The 24201-nt window shown below is 38.5% G+C and overlaps 1 protein-coding gene, 1 long non-coding RNA gene and 1 other non-coding gene across 5 annotated transcripts in view; 2 read left to right on the top strand and 1 right to left on the bottom strand.

Moving 5' to 3' along the window:
• The window catches only part of KAT6A (lysine acetyltransferase 6A), a 121690-nt gene that overhangs the window by 1578 nt on the left and 95911 nt on the right, over positions 1 to 24201 (top strand). For 2 of the 3 annotated variants that reach the window (XM_031669525.1, XM_031669524.1), the window contains exon 2: positions 100 to 1024. In XM_031669525.1, coding sequence (XP_031525385.1) covers positions 425 to 1024 — 600 coding nt within the window. In that variant the 5' untranslated portion in view covers positions 100 to 424. The other variant, XM_021942268.2, reaches the window with a different exon arrangement.
• On the top strand, positions 5760 to 5831 carry LOC116268760. Its single transcript, XR_004175926.1, has one exon. It is a non-coding gene; the product is annotated as a small nucleolar RNA SNORD112 (small nucleolar RNA).
• The window catches only part of LOC116276349, a 53625-nt gene continuing 38895 nt past the window's right edge, over positions 9472 to 24201 (bottom strand). The window contains exon 3 of the long non-coding RNA XR_004185801.1: positions 9472 to 9557. This is a non-coding gene — a long non-coding RNA (uncharacterized LOC116276349). The remainder of the gene's footprint in view (positions 9558 to 24201) is intronic.

Below are 24201 nucleotides of genomic sequence, written 5' to 3'. Positions count from 1 at the left end.
ACTAAACACTTGCTGTTTGATTGCTTTAAGATGAGGATGCTTATTTTCGTTCGAAATAGGTGTTGGTAGAAAACTGACCTTATTTTCATTGCTTTTCAGGCATAAGATGCACATTTTTCTGCTCTGAAGCCGGGAATGAAATATTCTTGAGTTCTTACAGCTTTATGACAAGACCTATGTGTGGTGCTATTGAGAAATTCATTGGGAAGTTGGAAGACATTTCAAACAACAGGTTGTTTTGGTTTCTATAGTACAATTGGGGAGGCATTCTGTTTTGTGAAAGGAGGAAGGACTTAGGCCAGAAAACTTGTATGCTATGGTTAACTGGTTCCCAGCCTCCGAGAATCTTGGTTTCCATGGTGTAAAACTTACTCAGCATCAGGATAAGGGATAACGACTCTATGGATATACAGAATCCTTCACCATGGTAAAACTCGCAAACCCGCTTTATACTGAGTGGATTTTGGAGGCCATCAAAAAAGTGAAAAAGCAGAAACAGCGTCCTTCAGAAGAAAGGATATGCAATGCTGTGTCTTCATCCCATGGCTTGGATCGTAAAACTGTTTTAGAACAATTGGAGTTGAGTGTTAAAGATGGAACGATTTTAAAAGTCTCAAATAAAGGACTCAATTCCTATAAAGATCCTGATAATCCTGGGCGAATAGCACTTCCTAAGCCTCGGAACCATGGAAAATTGGATAATAAACAAAATGTGGATTGGAATAAACTGATAAAGCGGGCAGTTGAGGGCTTGGCAGAGTCTGGTGGCTCAACTTTGAAAAGCATTGAACGTTTTTTGAAAGGTCAGAAGGATGTGTCTGCGTTATTTGGAGGCAGTGCTGCCTCTGGCTTTCACCAGCAGTTACGATTGGCTATCAAACGTGCCATTGGCCATGGCAGACTCCTTAAAGATGGACCTCTTTATCGGCTCAACACTAAAGCAACCAATGTGGATGGGAAAGAGTGTTGTGAGTCTCTTTCCTGTTTACCTCCAGTGTCCCTTCTTCCACATGAAAAGGATAAGGTAAGAATGGCATATGCCTCCGGGTTTATAGAGCTGATGATATAGGATGCTACAAATTCACATTTCTGGCAAGTTATATTCAAGTTTTTTGTTTGGGGACTTCAGTGGAGTCATCACCTCTGGTTTTTTATTGGTGAGTTGTAGCTATGACAACATAGATTTGTTCTGGTACTTTGAAATATTTGAAGCCTAAGATAAAAATGTAGAATGTTAATCTTCTTAAAAGAACTTTTTTACATTGCAATGAAAAAGTGGCATATTAGTTTAAAACCTTTTTTTAAAAACTTTTTTTTATTATTTTGCTTGAGGAGTAGTCCAGCGTGAGACTATAAAACTTTTAACTAAAGGTTCTTATAATGCGTTACTACTGGAAGTTGATGAGCAGCCAAATCCTGGAGACTTGAATTTGAAACAAGCAGATGACTCTGAGAACCTGTCTTTTTCTATTTTCCATTTTGTTGCAGATTACTCGTTAGACAGGAATGAGACAGATTCTCATGACCCATAGGCGCAACTAAGCAAACTTAGCAATTCTTGTTTCTGCTGTTTGTATTATAGCTTTCTATCATGTATTATGGCTTTGCATATGATCAAGTCCTGAATGTTGTTATTTATGACAGCTGTAGTTGCATGGGACAGGAATACAGTATCCTAAATTAGAAGAGTTCTGGAGGGCCTGGTACAGTAGTTCATGCCTGTAATCCCAGCGCTTTGGGAGACTGGGACAGGAGGATGGCTTGAGCCTAGGAGTTTGAGCCCAGTCTGAGCAATATAGCGAGACCCCATGTCCACCAAAAATAGAAAAATTAGCCAGGTATGGGCACGCCTGTAGTCCTAGCTACTTGAGAGGCTGTGCTGGGGAGGATTGCTTGAGTACAGGGGTCTGAGGCTCCAGTGAGCTATGCTCTCACCACTGCACTCCAGCCTGGACAACTGAGTGACACCTGTTCTAAAAACAGAAAGGTAAAGTTCTGGAGAGTTGGAAGTTTTGATGCCCAGGTGTATACTTTACTCTGTTGTGTTTTAGGATGTTATTGTGTATAGTTGAAAGTACGACTTCTTAAACAGTAAATTTTGGTGCTTAAATAGATATTTGGAGATTAGGAGAATTTTGTTAGTACCTGTTTTTTACATTGATCTAGTATCTTAGCTGTAAATTTTCTTGAGGTGCTTAGAGCAGTGATGCTTTAAGTTGCTGCACACCTTGGTAGACATAAGTAAAATGGTCTTCATTTTGCTTAAGATGATGGGGGTACTCCTAGGGTGGAAAGATGGTAAAGTTAACATTGAATGTATTTTGAAAATTTGAGATTTGATCTAAATTTGTTGTATTATTAGCAGCCCACTGAATACCTGGAGATTTTTCTTCAACAACTGAAAATTAACAGTATTTTTCTTTGATGAAAGTTTTAGAGATCTATTCTAGGGTTCAATTTTCCCTGTGAACATTGAAATAAAACATAATCTTGCTGTTATTACTCTTGAAATGATTCTCATATAGTCATGAATTGACAGAGAATCTCATTCATAAAATGGCTCTATATAATTTGAGCGTTTATTAAGAGTATGTATTAAAAATTCAAAGTAGACAAGTAATTAAAATGCTTTATTCTGTATGCTCTAAGAACTCTTACCTGTAGAAGCTTTATCACATGTGGCTGAAGTTAAATACAATGATTGGATTGCTACAATTTTTAAATGATCTAACAGGTTAACTGCCTGGAAACAGGAAATAATTTATAGTTAGATCAATTCAGTGCCATACCTGTGAAGTAGATGTTATAAGTTCTTGTTAAGACACCTGTTTGCTTTTATTTATTTTTGAGTCGGAGTCTCGCTCTGTCGCCCAGGCTGAAGTGCAGTGGTGCAGTCTCACTCACTGCAATCTCCGCTTCCCAGGTTCAAGCGATTCTCTTGCCTAAGCCTCCCAAGTAGCTGGGATTAACATGCACCACTATGCCCGGGTAATTTTTGTATTTTTAGTAGAGACGGGGTTTCACCTTGTTGGCCAGGCTGGTCTCGAACCCCTGACCTCAGGTGATCCACCCGCCTCTGCCTCCCAAAGTGTTGGGATTACAGGCGTGAACCACCATGCCTGGCCTGTTGTCTGCTTTTATTGTAATTACACTTGCTTGAATTATCAATAGATATTTTAATTTTAAAAAATATTAGCCATATAAAAATGTCATTTGAGCATATTTTTAAAAGGTAGTCAGTATAGTACAGTGCAAGGCAAATCCAAGTCCTGGAACCCTGGGATTTTACTTTTGGAAGGGACCCTGAGAACCGTCTAATCCAACAGTCCTTATTTTGCAGCTGAGCTAAGGACCTTTGTTGAGGCCATTTCATAGCACCTTTGCATTAAGAAAAGTTTAACTCAGTAGAGATGTGCTGTTTTGCTTTGACTGGAGTTCAGTGGTGTGATCTCAGCTCACTGCAGCCTTCGCCTCCCAGGTTCAAGCGATTGTCCTGTCTCAGCCTCCTGAGTAGCTGGGAGTATAGATGTGTGCCACCACGCCTGGCTACTTTTTTTTTTGTTTGTTTGTATTTTTAGTAGAGACGGGGTTTCACCATGTTGGCTAGGCTGGTCTCAACTCCTGACCTAAAGCGACCTGCCGACCTCGGCCTCTCAAAGTGCGGAGATTATTGGAATGAGCCACCGTACCTGGCCCCATTTGCTTTTGGAGAAATAAAGTGAGAAGAACAAAAGTGATTTAATAATTGAAAAAATGAAAAAGAAATACCCATTTGCTTACATTGCTTTCATATATAGTTTTTTTTTTTTTTAAAGACGGAATTTCGCTGAAGTGCAAATGGCACTTGGCTCACCGCAGCCTCCACCGCCCAGGTTCAAGCAATTCCCCTGCCTCAGCCTCCCAAGTAGCTGGGATTACAGGCATGCACCACCATGCCCGGCTAATTTTGTATTTTTAGTAGAGACAGGGTTTCTCCCCGTCGGTCAGGCTGGTCTCAAACTCCCAACCTCAGGTGATCCACCCACCTCAGCCTCCCAAAGTGCTGGACCGCGCCCTGCCTATAGGGTTGTTAACTGAAGTAACTCAATTTAGACATGTGGGAAAATAGAGTTTGTTTCTTTGAGTAAGTAGACTTGTATGTGTACTGATCTCTTTGGAAAACTAATTTCATGATAACATCTATTAAATTAGAGTTGATGAGCTCTGTTCTGTATTTTTAAATGGAGTCTTATTTTCAGTAGTGAATTACTTGTGTGACTTCCCCCAAAGAAAGGAAAAGTTTACATTCAAAATCGTAATACAGTGAACTCTAGGGTGAGGGATTATTCCTTTGAACAGATTATCTCTGCCCCTTTTATTGTATTTTAACTATTTTCTTTCCTTCAAACTACGCAGTCAGTTCATATGCAGAATTGATGGTTTGCTGTTACGAACCTAGATGTTCTCAAAAAAAAAAAAAAAAAAATATCCAGAGTTTATTTGACAGTGATGGAGAAAGGAGGGTATATAGGTCAGAAGTAGTTTCACTTTTAGGCATTAATTGGTTTGGCATGTAGTCGTTGAACACCTACTGTGGACCAGGCAATCTGCTTGGAACAGAAACAGTTCTGTCTTCTCTGGGATGCTAATGCAGGGATTTCTATTAACCTGACCAACTGTAAGGTGAAGATGAAATTCAAAGACTGCGTGGAGTAACCTGAGCAAGTTCCTCTTTACTTTTTCCGGTTTCAATTCTACCTTTTTTTTTTTTTTTGTGATACTAACCTTTGGAAGGAATTGTATGTTAGATTTTCAGCAGTGGTTTTGATCCTTCTGGGAGATCAACTGTGTTGGAATATGTTTAAGAGGAGTTTTTGTGAAGACATTTGAACTTTAGTCTGTATTCTTCTCACATTGATAAGTACTGAGGAGAATCCATGGGATACTATGATTAAAAGTTTTTTGGCCGGGCCTGGTGGCTCAGGCCTGTAATCCCAGCACTTTGGGATGCCGAGGGGGGCAGATCACCTGAGGTCAGGAGTTCAGGACCAGCCTGGCCAACATGGTGAAACCCTGTCTCTACAGCAATACAAAAATTAGCCTGGCATGATGGGGGGTGCCTGTAATCCTAGCTACTTGGGAGGCTGAGGCAGGACAATCGCTTGAACCTGGGAGGTGGAGGTTGTAGTGAGCCTAGATTGTGCCTCTGCACTCCAACCTGGGCAACAGAGCAAGACTCCATCCCAAAAAAAAAAAGTTTTTAACCCATGTTATAAGGGAAATTTTTGAGCTAACTTTAGAGTGTGGTAGTTCATGGTGAGTTTATTTATTTGTTTATTTACTATGTGCCAGGCGTTACTTTAATGCTATATGTATATTAACTCATTTAATCTTCTAACATAACTAGCTACTGTTAGGTTAGCTAGCTATTAATAACATAACAGTACTAGCAGTGAAATAGGTACTTTTATTTTACAGGTGAAGAAACTGAGGCATAAAAGAGATTTCAGTAGCTTGCAGAAGTCACACAAATATTAGGTGGCAGAGCTAGGATTTGAATTTGGGCAGTCTGGCTCCAAATTCTTTCTAATAGCCATACTGACCACCTCTTAGGAGCAGTAACGTATGATGGCTATCACTGCACTCAAGTACAAACTCATGAATGTCCTTGGTGTTAACTTCATAGCACATTTCCTAATTGTAAAAGTACAAATTCTCCACCCCCCTTCGTTGTTTGTGTCCATTTTTCTTTTTTGCAGAACAGATTTGAAAACTCACTTTGGACCAGTGATAAGAATGTGTTAGGAACCAAAGATTATGAGTAATCTAGTTTTGTATATCTGAGGTCCATTAAAAAAAGGTTTTGCCTACATGCCGTTTTTTTTCCCTTAAAGATAATTTCTATGCTTACTAGTTTTCATTTCAGTTGTCACTAACAGAAATTTTCTGATAGGCATGGTAGGGATCAGTTGTATGGCTATACCAGAGTGCTTTAATTTGGGACAGAAATACTGCTTTCCTTGAATCATGGGATTATAGGTGAGGAGAATAGTGTGTAACTGGCTTAAATAGCAACTTCCTCCTTGTAAATTTCTTTTTAATATATAGATATTACTGTAAGGTAATTTGTTCCATTTACTTCACTTATTCATTATTTATTTAGCAAACATTTGAATGCCTGCCGTGAACAGTGGATTTAGGACTTAGGTCCTGTGAGGGGATTAAAGCAGACAGAATAGAGATACAAAATACATTTTTTGAAAGCCTTTTTTAGTTTATGAACTGTTAATTTTTTTATATTATTATTTTTTCATACCAATTAAGTGTCATGACTTTGAGAAATAATTAGATGTTTAGTGGGCAAAGCAATTATTTGAGATTGTGATGGTCCATTTAAAAAATTATCTTTATATAGTGAGTCTTGGAAAGATTCAGTTTCCTTCCAAGAATAATTTTCACCTGATTTCAAACTTCTGAGTTCATTTTACACACTGACATAATTTACTTGAATATATATAGTTTGTGTTCTGTATTACTAGCCCAGAAAAGTATTCTCTTTCATGGTAATCAGCCAACTCATTAAAAGTGTTGTTATTTGGTGGCATAGTATTTTGGAACAGAATTATAATTTGCTAAAGCATTCAGTTGGAAAGGGAAGAGAGGTATTGTCAACTAATGTTATTGTTCAGGTTACTCCCAGCTAGGTAACCTGGAGCAGAAAGATCCAATGATAAATCTCTTTCCTTTCACTCTAAGTTACATCTCTATGGTCAACTCTTAGTAGAGTCAAAATTATTTTGTTTTATTGGAATTTATATTTTAAATTATAGAGTAAGTAGAGCGGAATTTGACTGGAATTTAGAATTTAAATTTTTGATGTAGAGATACTGATTAAAATGTGGATTTTTTTTTTTTTTTTTGAGAGAGGGAGTTTTGCTTTATTGCCCAGGCTGGAGTGCAGTGGTGCAACCTCCACCTCCTGGGTTCAAGTGATTCTCCTGCCTCAGCCTCCCGAGTAAGCTGGGATTATAGGTGTACGCCATCATGCCCGGCTAATTTTTATATTTTTAGTAGAGATGGGGTTTCCACCAGGTTGACCAGGCTGGTCTTGAACTCCTGACCTCATGATCCGCCCGCCTTGGCCTCCCAAAGTGTTGGGATTACAGGCGTGAGCCACCGCGCCTGGCCAGGGATATATTTTTAAGTTACTGAAAGTTAAGAGTGATCAAGTTTTGATTTAGCTATTTGGAAATGACCTTTATAGTAGAGTTGTTTCACATTTTATATGTTAGAATCATGGTATTTTATAATTGTTAACCAATGTAAGCTTGGAAATTTCAATTTCAGATTCTTGCTTTGATACTGTATAAAAAGGAAATGAATAGTTGTCCATGCTGTTAAGTTCAGGGCTACGTGGACTGCTTGACAAAATGATTGATCACTTTGGAAAACAGAAAAACAAAAAATCTTCTGAAAGCAAAAGATAAAATATTGAGGATACAATGATGTGGTAAACATAGATATTGTAATATTATCACATATGAAATGGATTGATCTCAATAATTGTTACATTTAATAATTTAAACATTTTTTATGACATACATTTCTTTTTTAAATTTTTTCGAAATGGAGTCTTGCTCTGTCGCTTAGGCTGGAGTGCTGTGGCCTGATCTCAGCTCACTGCAACCTCCGCCTTCCAGGTTCAAGCAATTCTACTGCCTCCCCCGCCTGCCGGCTGTGATTACAGGCATGTGCCACCATACCCACCTAATTTTTGTATTTTTAATAGAAACGGGGTTTCCCCATGTTGGCCAGTTCTGTTCTGGAACTCCTGACTTCAGGTGATCCGCCCACCTCTGCCTCTGCCTCCACCCCCCGAAGTGCTAGGATTACAGACGTGAGCCACCACGCCCGGCCCATGCCGTACATTTCTGACATCATTGTTCATACCATTTGTTTGTGACTTCAAATGTACCAGGAGCAGTGGGCTAGAAATAAAAATTTGTTACTAACAAGTCATTGAGGTGGATTAATTGTAAATCTGGTTAGGAACTAACTTTGTCTCAGCAGATTTATTCTTTAAAAATTCAGAAATTGAAAAATAACTCCGAGATATGTTGTAAAATAGTATCTGTTTAAGTGCAATCAGCTGTACATTTTTTTTTTTTTTGAGACAGAATCTCACCCTGTTGCCCAGACTGCAGTGCAGTGGTGCAACCTTGGCTCACTGCAACTTCTGCCTCCAGGTTCAAGCGATTCTCCTGCCTCAGTCTCCCGAAGAGCTGGGATTGCAGACATGTGCCACCACGCCCAACGAATTTTTGTATTTTTAGTAAAGATAGGGCTTCACTGTGTTGGCCAGGCTAATCTTGAACTCCTGACCTCAGGTAATCCACCTGCTTTGGCCTCCCAAAGTGCTGAGATTATAGGTGTGAGCCCCTGTACCTGGCCAAGTGTACAGATGTTTTTGATCTTCTAGCTCAATGATTTTTTGTAATTTTCAGCCCATGACACACCCCGAAATAAAACTACTGAACTACTAAAGCTTGGGTTAGCCATTACTAATCCAAAGTTCTATACCAAACCAATTTTTCTTTTCTTTCTTTCTTTTTTTTTTTTTTTTTTTGAGACAGAGTCTTGCTCTTGTCGCTTAGGCTAGAGTGCAATGGTGCGATCTTGGCTCACTGCAACATCCACCTCCCAGGTTCAGGCCATTCTCCTGCCTCAGCTTCCTGAGTAGCTGGGATTATAGGCACCCGCCACCACGCCCGGCTAATTTTTTGTATTTTTAGTAGAGACAGGGTTTTGCCATGTTGGCCAGGCTGGTCTCGAACTCCTGACCATAGGTGATCCACCCGCCTTGACCTCCAAAGTGCTGGGATTACAGGTGTGAGCCACCACACCCAGCCACCAATTTTTTTATACTTACAACCTAGACATTTTTCTAGCGACTGAGTACTTTACTCTTTCTTGGTCTACCTTCCAATTGGTGAAATAAAAGAAGAAATTAATGAAGACATCAGGTACCACAAATGGCTTCAGGAATAGAAATCTAGAGGATCTAACCATCTTAACTTCGTTTTTTCTTTGCCCTGCATCAGTAGGCTAAGGGAATGTAAAGAGTTGCTTATAGAAACCTATTAATAGCTAACATTTGTTAAGGGCTGATGATGTGTTGGAGACTTTTTTTTTTTTTTTTTTTGATACGGGGTCTCGCTCTGTCGCCCAGGCTGGAGTGCAGTGGCCGGATCTCAGCTCACTGGGAGATTTTTTTTTAAGAGCTTTAACGTGTACTTTCTTATTGAAGTCTCAAAAAACTCTATATGATTAAGTTTTATAGGCACATGATGTTTATTTAATAGGTATTTAATAGTATTTAATAATACAAGTTTTCATGTGTCTTGTAGAAAACTAAATGGAAAATGAATATAAGGAAATGCAAAATACATTAAGTTTCTTTTTTTATCCTTGCTGCCTGTTTTTCTTTAGTTCATCCTGGACATGTGGGCCAATACTTTTTTTGTTACACTTACGTTTAATACTAGGAGAGCAAATACATAACAGGAACTATGATGAATCTGCAAAGAAAATTTATATCATTCAGTCTTCTTGAAGCTGTAAGAATCTCCTTAACATCTTTTAGATTTATTTTCTCTTTGCATTTAAAGTTTTAGAAAAAGTATATTTGTCATACCGACTTGGTTCTTAGCTATGTAAGAGGACTAAAATCTAGGTGCCAAGTTTGCTGGTTTAAATAGAATTAAAAATTTATTTTTTTCTGGTGTCCTGGGGAGTGTTTCTTAAAATTATAATAATGAGTACTTTTCATTCTCTGATTTATGTATAGGAATTATTAAGAGCTTCATTCTGATAAAGTTGTTTACCAGTTGGCTACTCAGGGGTGGAGTCATTTCACAAAGGATCTGCAGCGAGTGAATTAGACCAAGAGTAACTTCACCCTTCTGCTTGTCCCAGCTGGAGCAGGATTAGGACTCATTCAGCTGCAGCTGGTTCCCAGGAAAATGAAAGCAGTTCCTTCTGGTTTTTTCCTTTCACATGAAAGTCATAGTTCCCAACAGATGGCTTTCATCAGCCCTGTACATGTATCTTTAAATTCAAGGCCAAGGAATTACTTTCAACTTCATTAGGGAACAGGTGAAGAAACCGTTTGTAGTGTGGCACTATTTTGTTAGGGGTTGAAATTAAGCATAGAGATCACAGTAGTATGCCATTCTGGGTCAAAATAGTTTTTAACTGTCAGCAATTAAACAAAATAAGACTGCTAAGGAGAAGTAAGTCTGGCTGTAGTGTTGATTGAGGTATCTTTTATGGTTTAATTCTATTATGCTTACAAAATACAGATTATTAGAAAAAAAGACTTGTATCTTCTGCATTTTATTGAATGTTGAGCCAGTAGCTATTTTGGATCACAGTGATTCTAATCTGATTTCACAAATAATAGGGAAATTTGAGAGCCAAAGACGTTGAAATGTCTTGTCCAGTGCCACACAGCAAGTTAATACCATCTGGGATAACTGGTCAGGCCCTTCTCAGTTCTGTGCTTTTTTCATTATGCTGTAGTACTGCTTTATGGCCTTAGAGAGCAGTGAGCCTAAAATAATTTAGTTAGAATTCTCTTCCTTAATGGAAACCATAGAATAAATCTTGTCTAGAGAATTTTGGTGGTATTGTAAGCCACAAGTATATAAATCTGCTATTTCAGTGTGTGAAAATAGCTATACACTCTTGTTAGAGTTTTGAAACAACTTTTTGGGAAAAGACTGCTTTCTTATGGCCCAAATGAGAGGAATCAAGGTTTTCTTAAGTTGTTGGCTAAATATTAGAAGAGGAACATGTTGAGCTACCTTAATGCTGGAAGAAAAAGTACTCCTTGAGTTTTGGAAAAAAAAGTCAATTTAAAGGTAAGTCTAATTTTCAGTAGGTCTGCAACACAAATGACCTCTGAGTGACTTGGATAGTTGGTTAGAATTTAAAATTCTTGAGACTGAGCTAGAGATAGCAAGGTACAAACCTTTCTATTGATGAAGTGATTTTTACCAAAGACGTTAAATATGGGTGGACCAAAAGTATATAGTCTAGCACTTCTATAAACACAGCGTCTGGGAGGAGCTTGAAAGAGTTGTAATGTTACCTGTAAACAGACCATGTGGGGAAGACCGCAGACAGCGCCTCATTTTTTCTTTATTGGTCTTTATGACTAACACTTCATCTCTGCATCACTTGTGCTTTGTTGTAAAACTTAACAAGTACGTTAGAATAGTGGCAAATAAAGGATAAGTTATTTGTAAAATAACTGGGCGATTTTAAGATTATAGGTGTAACTTGTTAAGAAGAAGATAACTGGTATGGAAATAAAATCTGGCAGCCAAATAAAAAAAAACTTTTAATGTGTGAAAGAATATAATAGTTGCTTCTTTTGCCGTTTACTATTTATGTAGAATAGGTGATTGCGCAGATCTAGAGGTGTTGTCAGACTTGTACTGTGGGCTGCGTTTTCCTCCAGAGAATTGTGAACTGTAGTTGACCTGGAGAGCTGCTAAGTGTTGGTTTTCAATTCTTTGAGCTTAGTAAAGTCTAGGTTCCTTTTTTCTTAGTCATTGGGTACAGCGAAGCATTTAACTCCTGAGTTTTCTAGAACCTTTAACAGAACTCTCAGAAACATTATTATTATTTTTGTGTGTGGAGTGTGATTCTGTACTTTAATGGTTTTCCAATTTTTCTATTCAGGGCATCTTTAAATATCTTAGTATTTAGACCCTCTTTCACCATCTTCCTGCCTTACTTTTTTCCATGCCACTCAGTTTTTCTTTAATTCTGTAATATAAATCCAAAGCCCTATTCTTTGGAAAGCAGTGGTTCCTGGCACTAACTTCACTTTAGCATTAGCTGAGGAAGCTTAAAATATAAATACCAAACCAGTTAAATTTGACTAGTAGTGAGGCCCAGGTTTCAGTTTTTTTTTTTTTTTTTTTTTTAGAATGTTTATCTGATGTGCAGCTGGGGTTGAGAACCATTGCTCTAATGCTTAGAACAAACATCTCTATAGTGAGGACTGCCTAAGAGTCAGGAGACAGAAGAAGCAGGTACTTTTTAGCCTCATAATTGACATTCAAACAAATAGATGAAATAGCATACTTCACATACACCCTCATGAACACATTGTGGACCCAGGACAGTGTACTTCTGGAAATATACATTCTGTTTTATTGTCCTCCCTGGCTGTAACTGCTCTAATCTTCCACCTTTCTTTCTCCTTACTCTCACTGCTTTATCTCATGAAGATCTTTTGTGGTATATAGTTGCGAGAAAGTTACCTGCATGATTCCGACAGGTGCCCTCCCATCACTCTGATACTGTTCTCATTGCTTGGCCTTATGGCACATCCTCACTCACTCACTACTGCTGCATCATGTTGGCAAACTCCAATCATTTACCTTCTCTGCTTTTCTTTTTTTTTGAGACGTAGTCTTGCTCTGTCACCCAGGCTGGTGTGCAGTGGTGCAATCTCTGCTCACTGCAACCTCTATCTCCTGGGTTCAAGCGATTCTTCTGCCTCAGCCTTACAAGTAGCTGGGATTACAGGTGCCTCTTACCACGGCTGGATAATTTTTGTATTTTTTTTTTAGCGGAGATGGGGTTTTACCGTGTTGGCCAGGCTGGTCTCGAACTCCTGACCTCAGGTGATCTGCCCACCTCGGCCTCCTAAAGTGCTGGGATTGCAGGCGTGAGCCATTGTGCCCACCCTGTCTGCTTTAACTTTGGGGGACATCTCATGACCATGTGGTGGTGGGATGCCACTTACAAATTTGTGGCCTCCAATCTCAACTCTACCCTCTGCTTGAAGATGAATGTCTGTGTATAGTCTCTTCTGTCTGCAGAAATTCAGTATTTCCTCCCACCTTTTTTTTTCTCATTTTCAGTAGATACTCTCATATGCTACATCATAGAGATAATGGAATCTGTCCAATTGAGTTCGTTGAGTTTATACCCCCTCGTGCCGTCCTAAATACATCTGTGCTTATTTCTGCCCCCTTTGCTACCTTCTCATAGGACAGTGAAAGAAGTGTGAAAGGCTCATCTCTCCATTCTTTTTCAGGACCCCATTCTCTCCTACCTCAGGGGCTGTGTGCCATCAAAAGTAGTCACATTTTTTGACTCGGTCTTTCTCTCTCACTTCTTAGTCCTTAGCCAGCGGAAGCCTCTCCCATTAGAGTAAAAACAACAAAAAAAACCACTGCAGATCCTTCTTTCTATGTATACCCTCTCTGTTTCTTTTCATTTTTAAACTTCTTGAAAAAAGTCTATCTTCATTCCACGTCTGCTGCAATCTGGCTTTTGGCCCTAGAGCAGCACTATTTGAAACTGCTCTTGTGGACAGTTTTCAGTCTTATTTTACCTGAGCTCTCAGCTGCATTTAGGGTTCGTTGACCATTCATTCTTCCCTTTACTCTGGGATAATTCTTAGATGTCTCCCCCGTCTTCCCATCTTTCTGGTAATTCCTTTGCAGTTTATTGACATTTTATCTTTTGCCTGTATCCTAGATGTTGGATTCCCTAAGGTTCTGTTCTTCACTCGTTTCTTATTGTTTCAACTTTCCTGAGTTGTCTCTAGACCTCTGTGTTCTGTACTGATGACTCTAATTTCATATCTTAATTTGAGAGCTCTCTTCTGATCTCTGGACTTGTATATTCCATTGTGTAGTATTTTATGTATGCTCCCAGGCTGACTTCAAGAGCTGTCTTCATCTCCATCCTGCATATATCTGTACACACTTGCATCATAGCCCATTTTACATAGTATTTTTTTAGCCTGTCTCCTATTAGTGACTTTGGGTTCTTGTTTTTCATTTTTGTATTTCCATCTATCTGTCAGTATCTGGTTGTTTTGTTTGTTTTTTTTTAATTAAAAAAATTGTGTAGGATATCAGATTCACGATGGCTCAGATGGAATTTATCAACTTCCTTTAACTGGCTGTCATTTCTTACGGTGGTAAGAGCCGTTGCCATTGACTCTGATGCTTAAAATGGAAACTTTGGTGTCATCTTCCCTACCTCACTTACCTGTCTTTTGGATTCAGTTCTATTCCATCCTGTCTTCTGTCTTATACTTTTTAACATATTTTATTTAACCTCTTGTGTATTCGAGGTCCTTTGTTAGAGCAGGTCCTCATCATTTCTCTCCTGATCACCTTAGTAGTTTCTTCCCATTGATTTTCCTTCCTCCAGTATCTTCTTTGTCTAGTCCACATTATTGCCAAAATGATTTTATTAAGAAGTGATTAAGAACACAGGCACAAAGACCAGACCATCTGGGCTTTCTATCCCACACTGGGACTACTTGCTTTATGACCTTGGGTAATTTGCTTAACCATTCTTTGCCCCATTTTCTTCTATAAAATGGGAATAATACAGTGCTTATCTCATAGTGAAGTTGTGAGAATTTAATGAGTTAATATATATCTGGGCTAACAGAACTTTGTGCAGTTATAGAACTATTCTGTATCTGTACTGCCCTCTGTGGTAGCCAGAGCCTTGTGTAGCTATTGAGCTCTTGCAATATGGCTATTTGAGGAAGGAGCTGACTTTTAAATTTTATTTAGTTATAATTTAATTGAAATAGCCACATATGTCTAGTAGCTGCTATAATGGACAGAATATGTAAAGTCCTTAGAAATAGTGTTTAGCACATATGTACTCCATCAATGTTAGCTATTATTACCATTTTTCTAAAATTAAACTTCTCTGCTTAAAATCCTTCAGTGCCAAATTCTGCAATATAGTATATTTGAGTTGTAACCCATTCCCCTGTGTTGCTCCAGACTTGTCAGTTGCCACTTCTTCATAATGCCCTCTGTGTTCCACTATACCAGTTCTCAAAGTGTGGATGTGGAGGACTAGCACCAGCAATAGTGTCCCCCAAAAACTTGTTTGAAATGCAGATTCTTGAGCCATATTCCAGGCCTGTTCAATCAGAAACTGAATTTGGGGCTTTGCAACCCGTATGCGAATAAGTCCTCCAGGCGATTCTGATGCACTCTTAAGTTCCAGAGCCATTGTATTGCATCAGTCTCCCTGCAGTTCTTCAGATCTGCCTTGTTTTTCCTTGCCCCTATATTTTTCTCCTGTCTGGAATGATTATTATCCATTCTTTCTTCCTCATTAATTAGTGCTTCAACCTTGCAGACATAGTTTAGTCAAGTTTCTTTGTTTCTTCCACCTTATCAGCCTGCTCCCAGGCTGACTTCAAGAGCTGTCTTCATCTTCATCCTACATATATCTGTACACACTTGCATCGTAGCTCATTTTACATAGTATTTTTTTAGCCTGTCTCCTATTAGTGGATTTAGGTTCTTGTTTTTCATCTTTGTATTTCCATCTATCTGTCAGTATCTGGTTGTTTTGTTTGTTTTTAATTTGTTTTAATTAAAAAATTTTTAAGTGTTTTGTTTGGGTTGTTTCATATGTATTAAGCATCTTCCAGGGACCGGCACAGTGATTAGGAGTGACAGAGTAGGTAAAGCAGACATCGTCTCTGTAATAAATACACATGGTGATAAGTGCTCTGATGAAGTAAAATAGAGCACTGTGGAAACACAGAGGAGGGGGTGGAGAAAGTCAGGGAAGTCTGTTCAGAGGAAGTCACATGTGAGGTAAGTGAAGTGGGGAAGCAAATGGGTGGGGTGGGAAAGAGAGTAGTTCCTGAAAAGGGAACAGCATGTACAAAGGCCTAGAAGCAAAACATTGTATGCACGTAGTAACTGTTTAATTGGATATGAATTTTAAAAATCACATGTCTAACTTTTAGCTCTCGGTTTCGAAGACACCACCCTTCCCAGCAAACATTGCATTTTATATGCTTCTGTATTTTTAAAGCACTTTTCATACTTGATATCACACTTTGAGTCAATGGTTATGGTGTGATAGGGTAACTTCCAAGCCAGAAGGATACATCTTTTTACTTATTGCCTTTTAAAGCAGAAAAAAGGATTTGTTTTGTCTGAAAATTATTCTACAGGGGTAGGAACACATCAGTGGTAACAGAGGTAAACACATTACTCTTAATGAGTAAGAATAGCCAAGGTTTGGCCAGGCATGGTGGCTCACGCCTGTAATCCCAACACTTTGGGAGGCTGAGATGGGCAGATCACGAGGTCAGGAGTTCGAGACCACCCTGGCCAACATGGTGAATGTCTCTACTAAAAATACAAAAATTAGCCGGGCATGGTGGTAGGTGCCTGTAATCCCAGCTACTCGGGAGGCTGAGGCAGGAGAATTGCTTGAACCTGGGAGGCAGAGGTTGCAGTGCGTTGAGATGACTGCCACTGCACTCCAGGCTGGGCAGCAGAGCAAGACTCCATCTCAAAAAAAAAAAAAAAAAAAGCCAAGGTTTTAAACAAGCTTTAGACCATTGAGAAAGCATATCATTAGGAAGGCTGAAGGCAGCCAGCGTGCCAACTGCAACTGTTGTCACTTTTTTAGCCTCCCTCTGTATTGGCTCTTCTTGCTCTTGTTGCTGCCATCCCACGCTTCCTGTTGTTCTCATTAGCCCTCCATTGTAAGAGTAACGTGGCATTTGTTAATGTGCTGTGCAAGCTCCAACTATTAATTTGCTACTGAATATTTCCTTTTGCCTCTTTGAGACTTTATGTAATTTTTAGTAAAATAAAAACTCTCTTTTTGCTCTCTTTGAATTCTTTGTAAGTGGGTTGTCTTCGTAATTTATTAACTTTGAAAGAAGACTGATAAAAATACAGTTTTGTTTCTCATAACTTTAGCCAATTGGGACAAACCTAGAGAAGAAGGAAAAAGGGAGATACGATCTGTTCCCCTAAAACTTTATATGGATGGTAATATTGAAATATTTCAGATATTGAAGAATTTTGCTTTCGCATACATACATTTTTTGATGTAACAATTTTGTACAGAGGTACAAAAGATAGGCAGTCCAGATGCTATGATCACCAAGTTTTACTTAGTCAGAATTATATAGTTAAGGGAATAAATGGAAATAGAGCCTAGGGTCTGTTCAATCTTAGTACTCTTTCAGCCACATCAAGCTGCCTGTTGTTCAAGACTACAGTATTTCATGAAAATGACAAGCATTAAAAAACAAGTACGGCTAGGCATGGTGGCTCATGCCTGTAATCCTACAGACTTTGGGAGGCTGAGATGGGTGGATCACCTGAGGTCAGGAGTTCGAGACCAGCCTGGCCAACATGGCGAAACCCCATCTCTACTAAAAATACAAAAATTAGCCAGGTGTGATGGTGGGTGCCTGTAATCCCAGCTACTTGGGAGGCTGAGGCAGGGAGCATTGCTTGAACCTGGGAGGTGGAGGTTGCAGTGAGCCAAGATCATGCCACTGCACTTCAGCCTGGGCAACAGAGCTAGACTCTGTCTCCAAAAAAAAAAAAAAAAAAAAAAAAAATAAGTGAATGCTCCTTCAATATTTGTTTCATAGATCTGTGAAACCCTTTATCAAATCATAGGTATTAGTCTTTGAATCCAGCTCGCAGCACTTTCTAACGATGCCCAGAGTGTTCTTAGAATTGAAACCATCATGTTTGAACTAGAAGGGGGATGATAGAAGTTGATAAAAAAATTATTCAGCTCTCTTTATCCTCTCAAAATTTGTGGCCTCTAGATGAAAAGGAGAAAATAGGGTTTCAGATGCATTCTAGAAATGCTTGATGCCTCAGCTGAAAAGTACTATTTGCCACTTCCTACAAGATAGTATTTGTTTTGTATTAACCATATAATATTTTTAAAAGTTAAAAAAACTGTTTTCTCAGTAGGAAATGTATTCATCTGTATAAAATGTATTCATCTGTATAAAATTCAAAAAGTACAAAAGAGAATTCTGTGAAAAGTATTATTCTAAGTCCTATTCCCTAGCTACTTGGCTCCCGTCTGGGAGGCAGCCAGTGAGTCGTATGTTTCTTTTGTACCTTTGAAAGAGATTGTATGTGTACACAAGTGATCACTTTATATATACATTTCTTCTGTCCCTTTTTTTTTTTTTTGGGCAGTGGTAGCATGCCTTAACATACTCCTTTGCATCTTATTTTTTTTTTTTTTCTCACCACTTAACAATGTATGCTCATGCACTGCATAACAGTGTTGCAGTCAACAGTAGACCGCATATACAAAGGTTGTCCCATAAAATTTTAACGGAGAGGCCAGGCATGGTGGCTAACCCCTGTCATCCCAGCACTTTGTGAGGCTGAGGCAGGCAGATCACTTGAGGTCAGGAGTTCGAGACCAGCCTGACCAACATGGTGAAACGCTGTCTGTACTAAAAATACAAAAAAAAAAAAAAAAAAAAAAATTAGTTGGATGTGGTGGCAGGCTTCAGCAATCCCAGCTCCTTGGGAGGCTGAGGCACAAGTATCACTGGAACCCAGGAGGCAGAGGTTGCTGTGAGCCGAGATCCTGCCACTGCACTCCAGCCTGGGTGACAGAACAAAAAACTCTTGTCTCAAAAAAAAAAAAAATTTTTTTTTAATAGAGGTGAAATTAAGGAGGCTTAAAGATGGGTGACTAGAGGACCCCAATATTCACTTTCTCCAAAGGTGGACCAAAACAACCAGTAGATAATCACATTTTGAATACAGCATCTAAGAGAGAACACTGAAATTTAACACAGAAAGGATGAGGAATCTCTGAAGCACAGGAGGAGAGGGAAGTGAACATCTGGCCTGGCTGGGATTGGCTTGGAGCCAGGAGAAAGTCCCCAGTGTGGAGAAAAGGCAAGAGACAGATCCCCAGTGATCTGTGTTCCCATCATGGACTCCTGTAATCTGGCCTTAGGAGAGCTTCTTGGCCCTCATGGGCCCTGATACTAGAATAGGAGAATAGGGAGCTGCCTGAAGTCTGTGCAACAGCATTATTCCAGAGAGGGAGTTCATGCTGCCGCTCTCACCACTCCCTTCCCCCGAGACCCAGTGAGCTGCAACAGGGTGCCATTTTGAGAGTCAAGCCCCCGACTAGACCATATCTTGCTCTGGGGCCCAATTGCCCTTGAATCTCCATATCCCTAGTGCCCTAATGACATGTTCCTGTGTCCATCCAGAGGGCTGCAGCATCACAACGCCAGCTGGACCCAGCAGTGCAGAGCATAATAATTCTCCAGAAAGAGTCTAATGAAAAAAAAAATCTATAAAATTCCTGAGAAACAGTTCGAAATAATATTAAGGAAGCTCAGTGAAATACAAGGGTACACAATATAAAGAAATCAGAAAAATAATTCATGATCTGAATGAGAAATTTAACAGATAACATAAACAAGAAACAAATTGTATAACTGAAGAATTCAACGAATGAAATAAAAGCTGTAATTGAGGCTGGTCATGGTGGCCCATTCCTGTAATCAGTCCCAGCATTTTGGGAGACCAAGGTGGGAGGATCCCTTGAGCCCAGGAGTTTGAGACCTGCCTGGGCAACAGTGAGTCCCCTGTCTCTGGAATCGTGATCATGCCACTGCACTCCAGTCTGGGCAACAGAGTGAGAACCTGTCTCAAAAAAAAAAAAAAAAAAAAAACTGCAACGGAGTACTTTAACTATAGACTAGATCAAGCAGAAGAAAGGACGTCTAGATTTGAAATAATTGTCATACAAAAAAATAAGAAGAAAGCATATGTGACATATGGGAGGGACACCATAATGTGACCAAATATTTGATTGTTGGGTATTCCAGAAGAAAAGAGGGGCAAAGGCATAGAAAATCTATTTAATGAATAATTCATCAAATTATTACTGAAATAATAACTGAAAACTTCTTAAATTGTACAAAAGATATAGACATACAGATTTAGGAAACGAAAAGATTTCAAAATAGATTCAGTCCAAAAGGTGTTCTCCCAAGGCACATTATAGTCAAACTGTCACAAAGACAGCGAATTCTAAAAATAGCAGGAGAGAAGCAGTGAATCACATATAAGGGAATCCCCATCAGACTAACAGCAGAAACCTTATAGGCCAGGAGAGAATGAGATGATATATTCAAAATACTGAAAGAATGAAACTACTGGCCAAGAATGTTACACCTAACAAGCTGTCTTTTTAGAATGAAAGATAAATTCTTTCCCAGATAAGAAAAAATCAAGGGAATTTATCAACACTAGATGGCCCTACAAGAAATGCTTAAGGGAGTTCTACATCTGAAAGTGAAAGGACAGTATGTACTGCCATGAAAACCTGCAAATACGTAAAACTTACTAGAAGAGCAGACATACAAATGAGAAAGAGAAAGGACTCAAATATTACTACAGAAAATTACCAAACTGCAGTGATAACCAGCGAGAGAGGAAGAAAGGAACAAGGATACACAAAACAACCAGAAAGTTAACAAAATACAGAATGAGTATTCAGCTATCAATAATAATCTTGAATCAGATTAAATTACACACTTAAAATATATAGATTAGGTGATTTTTTTAAAAGACCCAACTATATGCTGCCTACAGGAAACTTACCTCACCTATAAAGACATACGGACTGAAAGTGAAGGGATGGAACAAGGTATTTTATGCAAATGGAAACCGAAAGCGATTAGGAGTACTATACTTTTATCAGATAAAGTGGACATTAAGTCAAAAACTGCAAAAAGATATAACATGAGTCATTACATAATGATAATGGGATCAGTACAGCAAGAGGATATAACAATTGTAAATATATATGCACCCAATACAGAAGCACCCAGATACATAAAGCAAATATTATTAGATCAAAAGGGAGAGAACAACTCCACTATGGTAATAGTTGGGGACTTCAACACTTCACTCTCAGAATTGGGCAGGTTAGCGGTGCAGAAAATCAGCAAAAACTTTGGATTTAAACCACATTTTACACCAAATGGACCTGACTGGTATTTACAGAACATTTTATCCTGCAGCCAGAGAATACACATTCTTTTCATCAGCACATGGATAATTCTCTAGGGTAGACCATGCTTGTTGGTAGACCAACAATTCTCAACAAATTTTTTAAAACCAAGATCATATCATGTATTTTCTTAGACCAAAATGGAATGAAACTAGATATCCACAAGAAGAGAAACTTTGGAAACCATATAAATACAAGGAAATTAAACAGCATGCTCCCTAACAGTCACTGGGTCAATGAAGATACTAAGAATGAAATAAAAAAAATTCTTGAAATAAATGGGATATAGCAAAAGCAGAGCTAAGAGGGAAGTTTACAGCCAATAAGTGCCTCCATTAAAAATGTAGAAAGATATCACATAAACTACCTAATGCTGCACCTCAAGGAATTAGAAAAGTAAAAACAAACCAAATCCTCAAATTAGTAGAAAGAAAGAAATAATAAAGGCAGGAGTAGAAATAAACAAAATAGAAACTGAAAAAATACAAAAAATCAACAAAATGAAAAGTTAGTTTTTTAAAAAGACAAAATTGATAAACTGCTAGCAAGACTAACCAAGAGAAAAGACAGAAGACCCAAATAAATTAGAAATGAAAAAGGAGACATTACAGCTAATACCACAGAAGTACAAAGGATCATCAGCAACTATTATGAACAACTGTATGCTAACAAATCGGAAAACTAGAGGAAATGGATACATTACTGGACACGTACAACCTACCAAAATTGAACCAGGAAGAAATAGAATACCTGAACACCCAATGATGAGTAACACAATTGAATCAGAAATAAAAAGTTTCCAAAAAGCAAAGCCTAGGACCAGATGGTTTTCCTCTCAATTCTACCTGCTGAATTTTACCAAACTTAAGAAGAAGAACAAACACCAGTTCTCCTCAAACTATTCCAAAAAATTAAAGAGGAGGGAGTTCTTCCTAACTCACTCTACAAGGCCAGCATTATCCCAATACCAAATCCAGGTAAGAATACAACAACAAAAAAAAGAAAACTACAGGCCGATAGTCATGATGAACATCCGTGCAAAAATCCTCAACAAAATACTAACAATCCAGCAACAATAAAAATGATAATACACCATAATTAATTGGGATTTATCCTAAGGATGCATATTCAAATATGTTCATGTTCAACATATGCAAATCAATAAATGATACATTGCATCAACAGAATGAAGGACAAATATCTTGATAATCTCAATAGATGCAGAAAAAGCATTTGATAAAATTCAACGTCTTTTCATGATAAAACCTCTCAACAAATTAGGCATAAAAGGAACATACTTTATTAATAAGGGCTATACATGACAAACCCACAGCTAACATAATACTAAGTGGGGAAAAGCTGAAAGCCTTTTCTCTAAGAATTGGAATAAGACAAGGTTGCCCACTCTCACATCTCTTATTCAGCGTAGTACTGGAAATCCCAACCAGAGCATTCAGGCAAGAGAAAGAAAAGGCATCCAGATTGGAAAAGAGTAAGTCAAATTGTCCCTCTTTGCAGACAACGTGATCTCATATATAGAAAAACATGAAGACTCTACAAAAAAACTCTTAGAACTGATAACACAAATTCAATAAAGTTGCAGGATACAAAATCAACATACAAAAATCAGTAGTGTTTCCATACACCAATAACAAAAGAATGGAAAAAGAAATGAAGCAATCCCACTTACAAAGCTACCAAGACAATCACACAAAACCTAGTTATAAATTTAACCAAGGAGGTAGAAGACCTCTATAAGGAAAACTAAAACAGTGATTTAAAAAAAAAAAAATGGAGGACACAAACAAATGGGAAGACATCCCCTGTTCATGGATTGGAAGCATTACTGTTGTTGAAATGACTGTATTACCCAAAGCAATCTACAGATTAAATGTAATCCCCATAAAAATACCATTGACATTCTTTACAGAAATAGAAAAAACAATCCTAAAATTTGTACGGAACCACAAAAGACCCTGAATAGCCAAAGCAATCGTGATCAAAAAGAACAAAGCTGGAGGCATCACACTACTTGACTTGAAAATATATTACAAAGCTGTAGTAACTAATTCAGCAAGTTGGTATAAAAACACACAGACCACTGGGACAGAATAGATAACTCAGAAGTAAATCCTTGTATTTACAGCCAGCTGAGTTTCAGTAAAGGTGCCAAGAGCATACACTGATGAAAGGACAATCTCTTTAATAAATGTTGCTGGGAAAACTGGATGTCCATAAGCAGAAGAATGAAACTAGACCTCTATTTCTCACTTAATGCAAAAATCAGCTCAAAATGGATTAAAGACTTAAATGTAAGGTCTGAAACTATAAAACTACTTGAAGAAAACATAAGACAAGAAACTGCAAGAAAACAAGAAAGCTTAAGGACGTTGATACAGGCAAAGATTTTATGGTTAAGACCTCGAAAACATGGACAACAAAAACAAAAAATAGACCAACGGGAATATATTAAACTAAGGAGCTTGTGCACAACAAAGAAAACAACATAATGAAGAGACAACCGGTAGAGTGGGAGAAAATATTTGCCAACTATTCATCCAACAAGGGACTAATATCTAGAATGTACTAGGAACTCAAACAACTCAAAGACAAGAAAACCAAATAATCCTATTAACAAGTTGGCAAAGGATCTGAATAGACATTTCTCAAAAGAATACATACAGATGGCCAACAGGTATATAAAAAAAAATGCTCAGTCAGGTGCAGTGGCTCACATCTGTAATCCCAGCGCTTTGGGAGGCTGAGGCGAGCAGATCACCTGTGGTCAGGAGTTCGAGACCAGCCTACCCAACATGGTGAAACCCCATCTCTACTAAAAATACACACAATTAGCTGGGCGTGGTGATGGGTGCCTGTAATCCCGGCTGCTTGGAAGGCTGAGGCTGGAGAATCACTTGAACCTGGGAGGCGGAGGTTGCAGTGAGCCAAGATCATGCCACTGCACTCCAGCCTGGCCAACAAGAGCGAAACTCCATCTCAAAAAAAAAAAAAACAAAAAAAAAAAAACAACTCAGCATCACTAATCATCAGGGAAATGCAAATCAAAACCATAATGAGATATCGTTCTACCTTATTAGAATGGCTGCTGTCAAAAAGACAAAAAATAAGTGCTGGTGAGGATAGGGAGAAAAGGGAACTCTTGTAATTGTTGTGAGAATATAAATTAGTATAGCCATTATGGAGAACAGTATGGAGGTTTCTCAAAAACTAAAAGTAGAATTACCATATGTTCCAGCAGTTCCACTACTAGGTGCTTATGTAAAGGAAGGGGAATCAGCATATCAAAGGGATACT

This window comes from Papio anubis, chromosome 8 (genome assembly GCF_008728515.1).
Source record: "Papio anubis isolate 15944 chromosome 8, Panubis1.0, whole genome shotgun sequence".
Taxonomy (NCBI): domain Eukaryota; kingdom Metazoa; phylum Chordata; class Mammalia; order Primates; family Cercopithecidae; genus Papio; species Papio anubis.
The sequence above is the reverse complement of the archived record's forward strand: the minus strand, read 5'-3'. Positions and strand labels throughout refer to the sequence as shown.